Consider the following 18,562-nt stretch of genomic DNA (forward strand, 5'->3'; position numbering starts at 1 on the left):
TTAATTCATTTACAAATACATTTTCGTATTAATTTTACTCATTGGTCGAATTATTTACTTTAAACCGTCTTAAAATTCACAAAAGTACATTTTAAATCGCAGAAACGTATTTTCAGTATATTTGAACGACATTATTTAATCGTTACGAAGTAATAAGTTTGATAAATTAATGAAATGTCTGTATGCTTAGCCGTATATTGGGCTATGTGTCGGCGGGCGCAGAGACAGGTGAGGGCGCTGAGGCGGAGGCCGGCGGGGTGGGGACGCTCGCGGCCGCCAGCGCCGCCGCGTGCCGCCGTGCCTTCAGCCGCAGGTCTGCTATGGAGGACGAGCGGCAGCGCGCCGCCAACGCCGCCAGCCCCGCGTACGGGGGGCACAGGGCAGCTGCAGCCGCCGCCGCTGCACTTGCATACTATTTCAAATATAAGCAATATTACTCTTTGCGTTTATAATTCATCTCGTGCTCGGCGGTGAAGGAAAACATCGTGAGGAAACCTGCATGTGTCTAATTTCATCGAAATTCTGGAATTGGAAAATTGGTGGAATGCACACGTGGCAACGTGTGCATTCCACCAACCCGCATTGGAACAGCGTGGTGGAATATGTTCCAAACCCACTCCTTAATGGAAGAGGAGGCCTTATCTCAGCAGTGGGAAATTTACAGGCTGTTACTTTAATTTACTTTACAATATTACTCTTATTTTTACATTGGATTCAATTATAGAAAAAGTTTTCGTTACGAACTCACCTGATGCGCTGCAGCAGATAGTAGAGCAGAATCAAAGGGAGCAAATGCGGTGGCCGGCGGATGGGGCGCGAGTGGTAGGGGCGGTGGTGGAGGAGCGCGTGGTGCCGTGCTTGCCAGCCGCGGCACCGATACGTAGGGCGCCACGCGACACGGTTCCAGCGGCGTACCTCCACCGCTCACAAGCAAACCTGACGCAATCATGGGAACTTTCGATGCATTTTCACATAATAATTGGCAACGGATCTTCATAAACCAATAAGATTTTGCTGTTATTCTTATCTTATTCAGAGCAAACGGGGGAAAATATTTGTTGGTCAAACAATTCAAGACACAAAATGTAATCAACTGTTATTGAATTTATGTTGTCGTTTAAAGAACATTGATGAACTATTTCATGAGCATTAGTCACAAGACAAGCATTTCCTTGAGAATCAAGAATTAAACGAGAAAGAGTATTTATTAAAAAATCCTTACAGAAATTCAAATGTCGAATCATATAAATAGTTAATTTTATAAAATTGATTTCGTAGCAAGTTTAAACGATTATAAACAAATCAATTCGCTTTGGCGACTGCATTGATCCGACTCGATTGGCAGAGACAAACGAGCAGCCACCGCTTCGCAAATCCGACGAGATCCGTTCCCGAACTCCACTTAATTAAATTGATATTTAAGTAAGGCATAATTTGCTCGTAAATTAAGTGAGATTCGTTGTTTATAGCCCGCTCCGGGCGAAGTGCGCAATTAATAAATTAACAAGGATCTACGCGACTTAAGGTGTTCGGCGAGGCTTTTCCAGAAGATTCATTAAATTAAATTCAGATTCACCTCAATTATTGATAAGTTGGCTTTAATAATATCAATACACTCAAAAACAGTTCAACGTAAGTAAATTGTATTACTACAATTTATATTATATTTAGTCATAATTGTAAAATACAACGTTATTACGAAGACACACAGTAGAGTCGAACTAAACATGCTATATTAATATGTATTAATACAAAGCCTATAGAAAACAGTCTTATTTGAATATTAAAAATTATATTTTAAAATAAACCCTTTGCAATGTCTACGTCTATGTTAATAATCATGCAAAATAAAGTTTATACGTTGCTACAAATTGTACGTACGCAGCGGGTAGGATCGACACTATGTGTAAATCAGAGAGGCTCCGGTCGCCCGTCGACATTATCAAAATGGATGCCCTCTGCTTGTATGAGTTATTTCCATATTTGACACCGAATTACTTTCGAGAAGTGCCGACATAAATACGAGCGGGTGCGCGTCCAGCACCCCCACACTGCCGCTCGCCCTTCACCCCTGCGACCGCCGTGCATTTATTTGATTAACTCTGAGTTGTTTAATTTAATCGAATTATAAGGTAAGCTGGTGCGGGGTCTTAGCGCTCTCGCTTATTTTAAAGCGTTCGGAACATCTTTACAGCGGTTTCTGCGTAATAAAACATCGCCACCCTCACAGTGTGCAAATAACTTTACAATTTCATGAACAGGGGAACAATTAGGCGTCGATGTATTTTTTCTTTTTTTGAATTTTACGGCGCCTGTTATTGTTTTTATAGCGGGAACAGCTCGGCCGAGATTCATACCTTCGTTAAAAATGAATTCTTAATTTTATAAAGATTCACTACGGTCGCTTTATGATTTGTTATGTACGTAACTAAATATATTACTTTTCCTTTGTTTAATAACTTTAAACGAAATTAAAAATAAGGGAAGCAAATTATGTATTTTGTATTTAAATTATAAATAATTCTAATTTGGACTTACTTTAACATTAGGTAGGTACATTTGTTACTAGTCTCGTGTATTCTTAGCCATTCTAAAAACAAATCGAATTCGCATAAAGTAGTTTTTTCGGATATCTTTGAATCAATAATCTATCAATCTGAATCAATATTCAGATATAAATATAAAATGAGTTTGAAACAATAAATGAAAACAAATAAAGTGATAAATTGTGAGCCCACGAGCATGAATATAATCAATAATAACATTTGTAATCTAAACGATATAAAGGGGCAAACGTAACAAATAACCGTTTCATTTCACTTTACATGATTGTTCTCATGTTAGGCGGCGCGGGGAGGGGAAGGGGTACATAAGTTAATAAGACATTTAGCAGGGGACGGCGGGATTGCGTCCGAATGGCTCCCACGGGGAATCATTTTATTCGATTTCAGAGAGCGGCTTTTTTCCGCTTTACGCTCTGTTTAGCGGTTCTTCAACGTTTTCGCAATCACGCTTAAGTGTAATCTTAGAGTATTCCGATTCCCGGCATCCTGTCACCTCTTGTTAGTTAACAAGAGGAGCGGAGACATGATTCCCCGCAAAACTGGTACAATTTGTATTGATAACTGTGATATAAGCCATTATGCCTATGACATTTACTTAATAATATGGGTCAATAGGCCAATGTTTAGGGTTAACGTTTTGTCTAATTTGTAGCTTTACATGTTTTTTTTTCCATTTGTGTAATTTCGTGAACAATACGTAATATGACAATCGTAGATGCTATATTATAAGTTTATCATAGTTTGTTTTTATTTATTAATAATAATTTGAAGTATTACTTTAGCCGATATAATTTGAAATAATTTTATTCTTTAAAACGATACTAGACGTAGAGTAAGATCTTCCAATCTCTAAGTGCGTCATACCATTCTCCAAATTTATCGGTTTATGTGTATCGCTTGCAGGTTTTTTACGGATTCCTGCGATTCCCACCCGGCCCGTTTTAATTATTCATTCGTGTGAGTTATGGTCGAATTAAAAAACTGTTAGAGTCGGACCGGAGCGGTGCCAGCGGGAGCTAGTAATCAAGTTAGACGGTATGATGGAGAATACATAATGTGATAACCATTGCTCTGGTCTATGAAGCTGAGTTGAAAGTACTATAGGTATTAAGCATTGATAAACGCAGATGCTGTTTTTAATTTTATACAATCAAACATAATGATCTTGTATATTTAAAGTATATTTTAATAAAATAGTACAGAAAAATACAATGAAAAATCAAACGCAATCAATACGCTTGTCATTATAACTCTTGATCGCATTAATATTGATAGCAAACAATTTAAAATCGTTTACATATAATATCACCTATGTTTTTAACACGTCGAAATTAAACATAAAAAGTACGAGTATAACATGCGACACAAAAACTTTTCAGAATACGTTAACATTAAGCATGCAACACTAAGTATTAAATTTCCACTCGAGTGGATGTTATTGTGCAAAGCGATGCCAACTCGGGGGATGTAGTTCGCCAGTATCATTTGCAATTTCTACTTTTCGACTACATTAAGCGGCGAATTTATTTAGCATAATACATGATTCGAGCATTTGTTTTCATTAAAATTTTCATTACCGTAAGCGTTAACGTCATTGCGGGAAACGGGTGACAAGTGAGCAATTTTGCTTTAATATAATAAAGATTAAATCATCAGTGGAAATTAAGAAACGCTTATATGTCAGAATGGTACTTTTGGAAAATGAGATTCAGAGTAGAACGTTTAAAAGTCATTTCTGAAAAATAGAATTTTGTCGCTTTCGATTTACTTAATTTCCATTGACGATATGTATTCTTGTAATGCGCGTTTATCAATTGTATTACAAATGAATATAGCACTATTGCATACCTTTATGCATCTGGCTTTCGTGTTTCCGACATTTTGCACGACGATTTTGGAACCACACCTGTGAATAAACAACAATGTTGTAAACACAAATTTATTATTGCCTAACGAGTTAATACTGTCTGTGTACCTAGTATTTTTTATTTATCTAGCAGTTTTATAGTAGTAGTTTTTATTTATCTAGTAGGTACATAACCTACCTACTAACTACTAGTTGTTGGTTATTCCACACTTTCGTTTGAGATATAAATTTTGTTGTAAATGTGCCCGGTTCGTTTACTTTATTTCCCGGTGTCTACGTTTTACATGGACGTTTTACTTTAAGTAAGAGTATCTTCTAATTTTGCAATATCGTTAGTAATATATGTATTTATAATAGTTCTTTTCTTCTATCTTTGTAGGATATACAACATGAAAAGCGTGTAATACTAGTTAATCAATATACCTACGTAAAAAATATTTACAAACAAGGTACTACTTATATCTAAGTAACTAAAGTTTAAGTTTATAAGTACATATTTCGTATTAGTATAACGTTTAACAAACAATGCTACTAAGTGATTTGTGCGAGCCGACAGCAGCCTGACTGTCTCGACATGGGTGAGCACGGCGAGCACATAAGTAAACAGTCGAACACGGTTAACCGCATTAGCGAGGGCACGTACCGGCCTGATTGCATGACAGAGGGATGCGAATCTACTGCCTACCATAGAGTATTGTGAACATGTAAATTAAATTCAAGGTTATTTCAAATTATAAATTATCGATCAAAGTCAAAATATAAGTCAATATATAAGTCGAAAATCTACCAGAGGTTCGGAATTTAACACCTCGAACCTGAGAAGAACCGACGAAAGAAACTCAGCAGGATATATATATTTTAAGTTTTAATTCCATCTTTAATGTACAATAATAATAGACGTAATTATGTTTTTTGAAACAGGCGGAGGCAATCACCTAATTCCCAAGGTGTGCAATTAACTACAAAGTCATTAGTGTTTTAATATCCTTTAGCACACAAACGCTCTTTAACGATTCTTTTATATTTTACAATTCAATATTTTGGAAAGTTTTCCGGGATCCTGTTATATTATCAGATATGTTCATTCACGAAGACACGCACCTCGTCGTCAAATTATTATCATAATAACTTTTTTCTTTTCTGTTCGTTATATAACTTATTTCACGAACACTAAGATATCTTGTAAGCTCGAGTGTAACTCTACAAATGCACGCCATAGTTTAACTTGTATGTTAATGCAACATATAAAATAATAATATTAGTTGTTATAATAATAGTTAATATGTTTTTTGTGTATCAAGTTGTTTTAAGATTTATTTTATACATTAATAATCTGAGTAATATTTACATAATAAAAAATAATTCTAAGCATTATTATTTTTCTAGTCCAATTATAAATAATTTTACTTCATGAGTGCAATAAATATAATTTTTTATAAATAAAAAAAAACCGCCTTCAAAAATGAACTAAAAAGAAAAAAATAATCAGTTACATCCATATCCAATTTACGATTTTTTAATCACCTCTCAAAGTCGGTGCCAACATTGCTAATATAGATACATAATACATAATACATACATACAAAAACTAAATCTATTTATTGTATAGATGACACCATTAGACAAACCTTACTATCGATACAAATTAAATGATTTCAATATAGGAATTTATTTACTTTGTTGGCACCGACTTCAAAAGGTGATTAAAAAATCGTAAATTGGATATGGATGTAACTGATTATTTTTTTCTTTTCAGTTCATTTTTGAAGGCGGTTTTTTTTTATTTATAAAAAAATATTTACTGCTTTTCAGTATTGTTTTGTTATTTATAATAACAATAACATTCTTATTCTTATATGTACTTAATAGTTGTTCATCAAGAATCCCATAATTTGGCTTTCGACTCTAAACATAACTCAACGCCGTTTCAATACGATGTGGACTACAACTCAAATTAAGCGTTACCTAAGTTACAATAGCCTAATGTTAACTGCTCATCGCCAATTAGACAATACCATTTTCCCGATGCAATGCCGTTAATCATTGAGGAGTTCTCCTGGTAGTCGACCATCAGCTAGACTTCATCATAGGCTTGTTTACTAACATCAATTGCTTGACGACCTTAAAGAAATAGAACTAAACCCGTAAAATAGTTACTAACTAATAGGTTCTGATTACCAGTTGTGGTCTTCATCATCAGTTCTACTTCATCAAATGTCACTTTTCGTGAGCATATGACCAAGGCACTTTGAATAAAACCAAAATCACTATAGGTGTGCCTATAAAATTTGAGGAGTTCCCTCGATTTCTCCAGGATCCTATCATCAGATCCTGATCTCCTGACATGGGGACCACCTGTAAAACATGCCCTTTCAAACAAAAAAAGAATTGTCAAAATCGGCCCAGCCATCTTCGAGTAATTCGGTAACATACAAAAAAATAAAAAAAAATAATAAAAAAAGGCGAAGTGAGAACCTCCTCCTTTTTTTGAAGTCGGTTAAAAATGGCAACATTATTCTTATTAATAAAACGAACTTATAAAAATCAAAGACAATTATTGTTCCAGATGCTGTTCCTCGGAATAATGATGATTCAAAAACTTAATGTGACTTTAATAAAACAATACACAAAAACTAAAGTACCGATATCGATACTTTATAAGGTATTTCACATTTCGTGAATTACAAAAGAGTCCGAATATCTCTTAAATATACGCCGACTGGGTTACATGAGCTGATAACGGATTACGACGATGTGAAAATAGCTTAAAAACGTTATTTGATGTATTTTTTTGCAATAGAAAACACAAGCTCATGTAGAACACAAGCGAGAATGTAAGTCATTAGTAACTAAATAGTCTTTTTTTTTCCTGCTATTCCGTAGTACACAAAATACTTTTTGGTGTTGCAATGTATCAAATCAAGAAAACCAAAATACAACTAAATGAATTATTCCATTATTAATACGAGGAATATTAAAGTCATAAATTTAATAAAAAATTATCGCAGCCCTTTATAATATTACATTGAAATTAAATCAACAAATTATTTTATTGTCTTTATTAATTTAAATAGTTTATATTAGTAATAGGTATATCGTCTGATTTACCTTTCCGTTTATTGATTTTTAGAGGAGAATCTCATTTTGTATTTAAGTCACATGTGCATTCATTTTCCGGGTCACAGGCCATACGCTTAATTCGATTACGTTGCGTATGTACCGATAGGCGGGTTTAGCATAAAATGAAGGTATATTTACATGTTTGCTTGCTATTTAGTCGGAATTGTCTAACTTAATCAAAGCTAATGAATACGCCCCCAGCCAGCAATCGGTCGTCGACTATAGATGCGACAGTTTAAATAAATAACGTAGTGAAGCAGTCGCTAATAATATCTACGCAAAATGTCTCTAGGAATATTAAGGGATATGTCTTACGATGGAATATTTTTTAGAGAAAAAGGTTTATTCTAAAACTAGTAGTCTACTTGAACTTTAAGTTGTTATACTTTTTATAGAATGAACCAATTTCGACACGACAAAGATTACAAGTTACTTTGGAATGTAGGGATAAAGATTTACTTATCTTAGATTTATCAGTTTCGTCTTGGAGCTTTTACAGCCGGACAAAAATGATTATTTTGGTTTAGCTTACAGATATCCTACATCAGATATTAACTTTAAATGGACAATTAGGTACTTTGAAAGCACAGGCAGTCTGTCAATATTTATTTATTTATTGGCATAAATAAAGATTTATTTATTTTTTACGATTATGTTTCACTAAGATTACAATAATTTGCTTAAATTTAAATAAATGAATGGCTTACTTGAAATCAAAATTTAGGTAAATATTTTAGTACAACTCTACATTACGAAGAGAAGATCTCTGCTAAATTCCTATTATCTGTAGCCTACGACTTCATATTATATATCATATTACATTAGAGCAATGAAATCATCATTTTAGAACTTATGATAAATTTTTTTTAAGCAATCACAAGGGTGAATCAAAGGTAGGAAGAGTAACAGCATATATGTATAGTCCTTCAATATAAATTATTATGATTTAATAATAGTTACTGTATAAATCTTGACCGGGTGGAATTGATATGAATTCATCATTAATTATAAAATATATTGTTTGGAAATTTAGTTAAACATTTCAATAATTCGGTGATACAAAAATAATGCTCTTTTCTGCAACTACTTAAACATAAAATGAAGTGTTTGGGCTTTTATACCGAAATACCTTTACTTGACACTAGTTAAGACGAAGAGCTGGGGTCAGAGGTGGCTTTTATCTATTTATTTCCTTTTCCCCCAACGCCGGACGATACCACTTAACACTGATCGGTCACTAATCGCAATATATTGCCGATAAACCCGTGCTCGCTTGATACAATCTAATCTTTAAATAAAATGAAATTAATGAAATGAATCCTGAATACGACTTGGTATTTTTAAATTGTTCATATATTTCTGTTAGTATTAATTGTAAATTTACATCTTTTTTAATAAGATATAATGGGATGTATGGGTAGGTACGTGATCATAATTTTATTTTATTTTTGTTTATTTGAGTAAGAAGATATGTGTATGAAGTACAAGCCAAGGCGCATGTGTGCATGATAGTAAGTAACCTTTGCTTAAATATATTGAAGTTTTGAAAACGAGGACTTCTCGTCGAGATCGTCAATGTACTGTTATACGGGAACAGAAAACTAACCTATTTCCCTTGCTCTTATTATCTAATTCAATAAACTATAATACACATAAAGATTACAGTTTGAAACAATCTTTGAGTCTCAATGTTTCTATACACATGTATTTCCTATATTTTGCCGTAAATTTACGTCCCCTTCAGATACATTCTACTTAGCACCAATTGAGAGCTAATAGCGATATATGGCCAATAGAACGGCACTTGTTGGGTGGTAATTACGTGCATTAGTAATGAGGGTCGCAGTGTTACGTACCGATTGCAGGGGATCGCTTCCGTCTAATTGATATCACACGTGATCATTTTTAGGGCTGTTCGAATTGTTTTAGAGATGATAGTGATCTCTATTCAGTTTGTATAGAACCTAATAGTACATAAATTACAATGTTATGTATGTATGAATTTCAGTTCAGTCGTAAAAATTAAGCGTCAGGGAAATAACATGATGTCAGTCCCTTATTGAAAATACAAGGTTATATTTTCTGTCTGTCGTTACCTGGACTCTTGCTTCACTGAGACCGAGGCGCTGGCTAAGCTCCTCTCTCATGAACGCGTCAGGATAGTGAGTCTCATCGAATAGTCTTTCCAATTCACCGAGCTGCTCTAGCGTGAAGTTCGTTCGCGATCGCCGTTGTTTCCCACCACCAGTACCATTGTTGTTTCCACCGTTTGACTTGTCAGTAAAATCTAAATAAAAACAAATATATTAATTGATGAAATTATTCTACCGTTAAACACGTCAACATTAGTGTATGCGATTTTGATTGATTGTTTTATTTATTTAGGAATCCATTTTTATTAAATTCCTTCGTTAGTAAATATGGTTCGAATCTTAAAATTGAATTCTAAACCAACGAGTTTAAATCGTCTTTTCAGTTTTAATGTGATTTATTATTTTTTTATCAAATATGCAAAGATAAATAGAGAAAAAATACATCTAAAAATACGACTAAAATAATTATAGATTTATTATGCTATATAATATTATGAATAAAATGAGCCATAAACGTTATAAACATACAACTGTGTTAAAAATTAATAATCTGATAAATAACAAAAGAGTATAGTTTTAGAAAAATATCGTGAAAATACTAAACAATATTTGAAGATCCGGTAAGGAAAGAAACAAGTAATATATTTATTTAAATAAGTAAATAAATAAGTTTATCGAAATAAAATCCATTAACAATAAGCGTAGCTGAACACCAAACGATATTTATTAATTGAATAGACTGTCTCTAAGAGAATCAATGTGCTAATCGATTCGGGGAGAAGTGAGTTTGGAATAGTGACGAACGAGCAGGCGATACGTTTAAGATGTCGTTTGAATCAATTTAGCAAATTGGGAAGCTCTCCTTTTTATACGGCAATTATGTAAATGGAGGGATTATCCAAACGTGGGCGGTGCTGCGGGCCACACCCTCTCCCCTTTCGTCCCAGGGGCATTTTAACTCCTTGAGCATCTAAGATTTGCGAACGGTGATTAATTGCCAAGCAATGCACAGACAGCCCTTTTAGATATTAAGTGATTCGATTCCCCGATAATAGCTACGACACTTTGTAACTGTAACATGGGTAATTATTCTAATTTTTAAAAGCTTTTGTTTAATTTGCGAGTTTGTTAATTTGTTTAGGTCAAATCCTGAACACTGAATTAGAAACATTTTCACTTATCCCACGGAGTTAAAATTTGGCTTCTTGGTTCAATTCCTATTACCGAACTCTTATGGTTAGCAATATGCATTTATTCTTTTCAGCAATCATAAAGAACTGATGACCGCCCCAAGGCGAAGGAAATCAACGGATAAATTTAATTTTATTATTTTTTAATTAGTCATTGGTTTTTATAAAATTAAATGGATGTACCTATATTGTTAAATTAAATATAAACTGAGGTATTATTACAATAATGTTATTATTATTACGTTGGTAGTCAACTTAACTAACAAATTGGGTTACTGTAATGTTAGATAATTTTTTTTTACATTAATAAATAATTGTAATTGTTCGATTTATATTGCATTTACAAGAATACATGAATATCTTAACATAGGTATGTATTTGTGTGTATAACATATGTATGTAATTCTATCAAGATAAACATTGCTCTTATACCATATAAAATTACAAAATGAAAAAATATATAGGTTTTATTTACTGTAAAATAAAAGCTTAAATGGTAAACGGTGTTTTCAGTAACGTGTATAGTTTTTTAATTTGCAAAACTTAGCATTATTTTAGGTAATATGAATATATGTTGTGGTATGGCTTTGTTGAAGGCCACCCGGCCGGTACGATCCACTCATCAGCTATTCTACCGCCAAACAGCAATACTATAAGTATTCCTTGTGTTCCGGTTTGAAGGGGTGTATGAGCCAGTGTAACTACAAACAAGGGACATATCATCTTAGCCTCCAAGTTTGGTGGTCATTGTTCATGTACTCAAACAATTACTTATTTTATAAAAGAAAGAAAAAAATGGAAAAGTTTATACATATTATTAACAAACGAAATAATATAATACGTTTGTCATATCGTGAAAAGATTTTACTATGGGCATAAAGACGTTAATATTTTTTTGAAACATTCATCATAGGATAACAATATTTAAGTAATGGCTGAAATTAATGGAACCTAAAACATTAAAAAAATACAAAGGTAAGTAAATTTTTTTTTTCAAATCGCATGTCGACTGTAAAATAAAAGTAGCTAGTATTTTTATTCGTTTGTAGGTTTAGTATAATTAAATAAAGTACCTACTACAAGTTGATTTGACTGTTGTAGTTGGAATCAAGCGACATTGGTATTTTTTTATCTTCTTATATTAACTCTTATAGGCATCGTATTTCTAAAAATTTACGCAATATAAATGAATTAAAATTGCTGATTGAATTGAAATGATGAAGATGAATTAAACGTACCGATACTTCAGTTTCGTTTTCTTTATCATAAAGGTATTGTACCTATCCGTAATAAGCTTGTATTATACAGTTGTACATTGTAAAGTTATTAATTAAACTATATGTTAGTCTATAAAGTCCGTAAATAATCAAAAACATAAAACCATAAAGCCTTAAGAGAGAAGTCAAAAATAAGGGACAAAGACAAGTCCAATCATATGCTAAAGTGAAGTCAACAGAAGCCAGTCGGCATGGTGGGCATTAAAGTCGCCAAGTATTACAATATCTGTGGATGGGATCTTTTGCAACACGAAGTCTGTAGCTAGTTGCACGTACTCAGCCGACATCTTCTCTATCATACACACACATCCAGGTCGTGGAGAAAGGAATGTTCCAATTTGTACATTGGGTAGGAAAAAATTGTTACGGAGCTCAAAATTGGGCATCCTTATTCAGGTGGTGTACATCTTGAGCATGGATACCCAGAAGGAGATTCTCCGACGCAGTCGTTGAAGGTCCTGCTAGTGTTATTTAACCGAATTCTGCACAACCATCAAGTTTATTGCGCGATGGGGATTGGGATCTCCAGAACTCGTACATACTGGATGAAACGTGGCAGCTTAGCTACGATTTAAGCCGACTTTTAGTGAGAAAGTGGTTTATCCCCGTGCGTTCCGGCCCATTCGACTGCAACCCGAAGGTATGCTGCGTGACACTATCGCTATAAACACTGTAATACTCGCTCCTTTTTACAATTTTTTTTAGTACAAATTTACAAAATCATTTTTAAGTCCCGGCGTACTTGACGAATGTAGCTTTCCAGATGTAAAAAACACAAAAAAAGTATCACCTCGCTAATATGAATCATAAACAGTACAAACTCAGAAGAAAATCTAGCAAACCGAATATCAGAAATTTGTTGTTAGTGTGGCTCCTATATATTAATTTTTAAATAGGATCAATTATATCCAACTATATTTTTTAAACGTAAGAATTTTCACTTAACGCAAAGCGAGGGCAATCTACTAAAAAAAAATAGGAGTCGATTATTCTGCCTTCGGAATCTTCCTGGAACTCTTCCTAGATAAAAGGTATAGGTCCATTGATGATGAATTAGGTGGTGATTATGAGATGAATTCGATTAATTTTATTTATAAAATTTAGTAAATTATTATATTCCTATTCTTATTAAGTATATATAATATATATAAAACCTTTTGTAGGTTCTTGTTTTGTCGTTAATACGACGACGATGTCCGATAAAATTGGAAATTTCAATAAAACATTCCACTATTTTCATATATTTCGAATAGACGGGCTATAAGGGTGAAGTCATTACAAATGATGATGATATAATATTCTTAATAGTGGGTCAACACTAGTCTTTAAGATAATGTAAAATCATAGAGTTAAATTAGTGATTTAAGATTTAGTCAAATTTTATTGCTCGTTAGCAAATATGTAATACAATGTCAGAAAAATAATATCTAGAATGAAAAATAACCGTACATATATTATTTAAAAATCATAAGATTATTGTGACTACAAATCGATTAGAAAATTTACTGTATTTACTGTTTAAATTCGAAATTTAAATATAGAAGGTAAAAAAATTAAGTTAAAATTTTAAGATATAAAGTAGGTTGTAACGCTTATTTCTAAATTGCTAGTGTAATGTTAATATCTAAATTGAATTAAGATTACGAATATGATATTGTTTAGATTTAGTATAAAAGCTTATTGGAAACAAAAAGTATAAAAGCTTTTAACATTTTTCATTGGCTAAATGTACCTATCGCAAATCCTCCTACAAATTCACACACACTTTGTCTGGTTATTTCAGCAAAACAAGCTGTTAAAGTTTAATTTTACAATATTAAGAACAGAAAATCATTAAATGTTAAGAATTTATAAATGTTTTTAACTTTATATACAATTTTAGCCAGTCTACAGTCATATAATATACAAGATAATTTTAATTTAGTAACACTTATTCGTTTTATTAAAAAATATCCTATTTGTCTTCGCCGATCTTGTATCTTGTTGAAAATCATTAGGCCTCGTATTCATATGATCACACGAAATAATTTTAAACATAAATTACATGTTTAAATGTTTCTATTTGTAATATTTGAGGAAAACGAACATTTTGATAGCAAACCCTAAAAAGACAGAAGCTACTTAGATGTGTTTTCTGAGAGCGTTAATGGAAAATAAACAAACAGTTGGAAAAAGTTTCCAAGATCTAATTTAGAAATAATAAATGCAAAAAGCGCGTTCGCTTTCATACTTCTATAATAATGCTTCTTGCATTATCATAAACAAACAAAATAAGAAGTTTCCAATAGCAATGGCTGGAATTGACTGGTGTACAAATACTAATAAAGTTGTACCGCTAAAGAAGATTCAAATAGTTTGGCATCTTAATATGAAATAAAATTATACATTTTTGCACTTTTTTTTTATCTTACCGTGTTTATGATCTTCATCGTCGTCTTCCCTCTTGTAATTCTGCAGAGGCACAGGAGAAACGAGCCAGTTTCTAGGTCTCTTCGCCGGTGGTGCCTTTTCTTCTAACGCTGTGATATCTACCTCCTCGTCGATATCATCGGAATCTCCAGGCTCCGGAGGTGGTGCAGGCGCTTCGCCACCTTCCAGCGACTTGCTGACGAAGTCCGCCAGCCGCTCCATCACCATTACTGCCTCGAACACGCGACCGCACGCGCGGCCATCGCTCGCCACGCTCTACGGAACACACTGCAGCGAAGGCGGTTCGAACGCCTACACCATCACATAAAGAACCGAATCATCATAAAAGTAATTCTGTGACTTGGAAATATGGTTGACTTTACAATGGATGGATAGTTAGGGCGGAATCAGACTCCGCCCAAGTTCCGCGCACGCGCCCGCCCTGGCGGCGGAAGCGAAAGCGTAGCTGAAGTTGCCGACGGCGACGGCGAATAATACACGCCTACATTATCGTTATATTGAAAATGAATTTTTTATTCGGTCCTTTTGTGTTGTGTTGGTGTAAATCTTAGGTGTAAAACGTTTTGTGAATTTGAAAGATTACACATTCACAGTTTTATACACGTGTTTCATTCGTTTAGGCAATTTTATAAAATAAGACGTATCTTGTGCAAAGATGTGAATGCTGAAACGTTATTAGATTACTAGGATTTTTTTATTATTATCAGTCTTAAATCATATGTAATGGACTTTCTTTTTTTTAACTTTCAACTTACTAATATTTTAGGTCTATTTATCTAATTCTGGTGAATAAAATATATAAAATAAATAAATAATAAAATGGGTATTTTAATAGAAAAACTTTATTGTAAAAAAAAATATTTATTTATGTAAACTACTTGTTCTAAAATCTACAGTACAATAAGTTAATTAAACAAATTATAAATATCTATAAAATATGAAATCGTATTATATAATACGAAATTATTAACATTCAGTGTTATACATATTGAAATATTTGTCAATAAATAATAATAAAAATCAATTAATTATAAAGGTTAAATAATAGTCGCAGTGACGCCAAAGCCGAGTCGAAATTTGTCATTGGGATGGTTGAGAAGTGCCGACACGGCGCAAGCGAGCTGAGCGTTCTTGCCGCCCAGCGCTCTCTGCAGCGTGGCGCCAACGAGTCCGTCGGAATCCACCGAGCTCCGGACTGTCCATTGATCAGTGTGCCACTCGTAGGCCAATGTCGCTACCGCTCGACGTATCGCAAAACCTACCTAACCAACAAGTAACTTAATCATTATCAATTTATTCCAACATAAACAAGTACCTAATTATTTATAACAAAGTCACAGCCTGTAAATTTCCCACTGCTGGGCTAATGGCCTCCTCTCTCATTAAGGAGAGGGCTTGGAACATATTCCACGCTGTTCCAATGCGGGTTGGTGGAATGCACATGTGTTAGAATTTCAATGAAACTAGACACATGCAGGTTTCCTCACGATGTTTTCCTTCACCGCCGAGCACGAGATGAATTATAAACACAAATTAAGCACTTATATATAGTGGTGCTTGCCTGGGTTTGAACCCGAAATCATCGGTTAAGATGCACGAGTTCTAACCACTGGGCCATCTCGGCTCTATTTATAACAATACAAACATAAATCATATCCTGGAAAACGTGTCGCAGGTTCGAATTGATAAGCGCCACTTTCTGTTAAACCCTATCCAAAAAAAACTCGGACCAAAATTATACTTAATAAGATAAGCAAACGAAAAGGGTAACAACTAAAATTTACGGGTTCTTCCCGATCGAATTTCGAAATAGCTTTGCTTATAGATACCTTGTATAAATAAGTAAATTATATTTACACGTGTAATATTTTTTCACAGAGAGCTAATGTCAATCAATATTTATAATTATTTCAATTATATTTATTATTAGAGAAATATAATCAATCTTACTACCTCCAACATAGCTGCGACTGTGAGGAAAGGTTTAATTGCCTTTGCATAGCACAAATCTAAGCCTCTGTTTCCTAGCGTTGCGCTGACGGAGTGGTCCTCGCTGACCCAGCGCGCCGCGGCGGACGCCGAGCTCAGTTCCACGGCTTGGCCTCTAGCCACCACTTCCGCACCGAGAGATATCTTACTTGTTACGGCCTATGAAATATGCAATATACGAATCAAATTTTTTAGGCTATCTAGACTAAAATATTTTACAACTCATTCATAATAATTTTCAAAGTCGAAATATAATGACAATTAAATAAAAAATATTGCTAGTTATGTATATTTTATAATAAAATATATTTAACATTCACTGTTTCCGAAACTTATATTATTAATAACACTTACTTGTAAATAATGCAGGGCGATGAATTCTCTATTCACAGTAATAATGGATGCAGTAAAGTTATTAAAATAAGCATCAAATATACTTTCAAAGCTGTATATCTCTGCTTCAGCCAATTGTGCAACTACTGTGGCTCTAGTTCCTTGTGTTGGCCCTACGCGAAGTTCACAACTCATCTGGCCGCCCGGCGCCGCCTCCATCACGAAGTAGGGCAGTCCTACTACCTTATTTTTATCTACATATGACAACAAAATCTTGTAACCTCCTGGTGATACCGAACTAAAAGACATGGAATGTCCCAAAACCCAATTATTCTTAGCACTTTGCTTGAGCGATACACATGCACCTTCGAAGCATTGCGGTATTCTGTATCGGGCAGCGTTGTGTATGTATCGTAGTAATCCGGGATTCGATGCTCCTTCCGGAAGAGCGTGTTCTTTGACTCTCTCAGAAACGCAACTGGTTCGTGACCCCGTAACGCCAGCACCAGTTATTCCGCGGTCACTTGCAGATTTAGTAGATTCCGGAACGCGACATGTGCATTTTTGAGATGGTGCATCGCCACCCGCTTTGTCTGCAGAATCCGGACACGGTTGCATAGTTTCTTTTCTAGGGCTATTTTTCCCTGAGCACGGATTCGATTTTGCATAAATTGAATCTATTTTTATTAATTTTATCAAATCAGAAATCGATGGTATAAAAAATTGTGTGCTATTTTCATTGTTCCTCATTGTTTTTATAAATTAATAATGCGTATAACAAAAATAAAACTATAATGTTATAATTTGACAATAGTGACACTTTCTGATAATATTTTTTATAAAGAGAATTTTGATTAAAATAAGGCTACAATGTGTAAAAATTTACAGACACGACCCACTGGTAAATACACCAAAAGATTGATAGTTAATAACCTAACTTATTTTGGGAAAACGATGGTGATCACTAAATATATAAAATTTTTAGGAGCAAGCTAATGTATCGAATTACAAATTTTGTTATTTCAATAGTTCAAAAAAAGCTTAAACAGCTGTAATTTATAAATTAGTGGTAACACTAACGACGTGCAGCTTCCAATTTGTAGTTTGCGTTGTATATATTAATTTAAAAAAAATAGTAATATCTATAACTGATTTTCGGATTGTAATTAAAAAAAGAACAAACCGAAATTTAAATTATCAAATCATTACTTACAAGATGCTTGAAGCCGTATTCTATGTTCAACAACAACAACAACAGCCTGTAAATTCCCACTGCTGGGCTTCTTTAAAGGCTTCCTCTTCCTTAGAGGTCTTCCGTGGTGGAATATGTTCCAAACCTTCTCCAGGTTTGGAACATATTTCACCACGCTGTTCCAATGCGGGTTAGTGGAATACACATGTGGCAGAATTGCTATGAAATTTGTCACATGCAGGTTTCCTCACGATGTTTTCCTTCACCGCTGAGCACGAGATGAATTATAAAGACAAATTAAGCACATGAATCAGCGGTGCTTGCCTGGGTTTGAACCCGCAATCATCAGTTAAGATGCACGCGTTCTAACCACTGGGCCATCGCGACTCACTGGGCCATCTCGACTCAATGTGTTGCTATGTTCAAAAAAGGTTGTATTTACTTCCGTTTAATTATTAAGGTTTTACGTGAAACTGCAGTAATATTTGCCATCTTCAATACGTTTAC

General features: G+C 34.0%; 2 protein-coding genes across 2 annotated transcripts; both read right to left on the reverse strand.

Annotated features, from left to right (window-relative positions):
- Window positions 1–202: 202 nt before the first annotated feature.
- Window positions 203–14,748, reverse strand: LOC124532027 (short stature homeobox protein 2-like). The gene is made up of 5 exons (XM_047106655.1): window positions 14,523–14,748; window positions 9,648–9,838; window positions 4,413–4,470; window positions 749–936; window positions 203–412 (listed from the first exon to the last, which is right to left on the reverse strand). Exons 1-5 carry the CDS (start codon window positions 14,746–14,748, stop codon window positions 203–205), a joined length of 873 nt encoding a protein of 290 aa, XP_046962611.1.
- Window positions 14,749–15,495: 747 nt separating this feature from the next.
- Window positions 15,496–17,673, reverse strand: LOC124532037 (mitochondrial import receptor subunit TOM40 homolog). The gene is made up of 3 exons (XM_047106666.1): window positions 16,885–17,673; window positions 16,495–16,689; window positions 15,496–15,803 (listed from the first exon to the last, which is right to left on the reverse strand). The coding sequence occupies exons 1-3, from the start codon at window positions 17,611–17,613 to the stop codon at window positions 15,579–15,581; spliced, it is 1,149 nt and encodes a 382-aa protein (XP_046962622.1). The 5' UTR covers window positions 17,614–17,673; the 3' UTR covers window positions 15,496–15,578.
- Between the last annotated feature and the right edge of the window lie 889 nt (window positions 17,674–18,562).

Source organism: Vanessa cardui, chromosome 1 (genome assembly GCF_905220365.1).
Source record: "Vanessa cardui chromosome 1, ilVanCard2.1, whole genome shotgun sequence".
Classification (NCBI taxonomy): domain Eukaryota; kingdom Metazoa; phylum Arthropoda; class Insecta; order Lepidoptera; family Nymphalidae; genus Vanessa; species Vanessa cardui.

Excerpts from the sequence above, each read along its gene's own strand:
- LOC124532037 (XM_047106666.1), bottom strand. The coding sequence starts at position 17,613 with ATGAGGAACAATGAAAATAGCACACAATTTTTTATACCATCGATTTCT. Across the intron at positions 16,690-16,884 it reads TCGCCCTGCATTATTTACAA|GCCGTAACAAGTAAGATATC; the intron begins GTAAGTGTTATT and ends CATATTTCATAG. Across the intron at positions 15,804-16,494 it reads CAGTCGCAGCTATGTTGGAG|GTAGGTTTTGCGATACGTCG; the intron begins GTAGTAAGATTG and ends CTTGTTGGTTAG.
- LOC124532027 (XM_047106655.1), bottom strand. The coding sequence starts at position 14,748 with ATGGTGATGGAGCGGCTGGCGGACTTCGTCAGCAAGTCGCTGGAAGGT. Across the intron at positions 4,471-9,647 it reads TCAGTGAAGCAAGAGTCCAG|GTGTGGTTCCAAAATCGTCG; the intron begins GTAACGACAGAC and ends GTTTATTCACAG. Across the intron at positions 413-748 it reads TATCTGCTGCAGCGCATCAG|TATGCAAGTGCAGCGGCGGC; the intron begins GTGAGTTCGTAA and ends TATTTGAAATAG.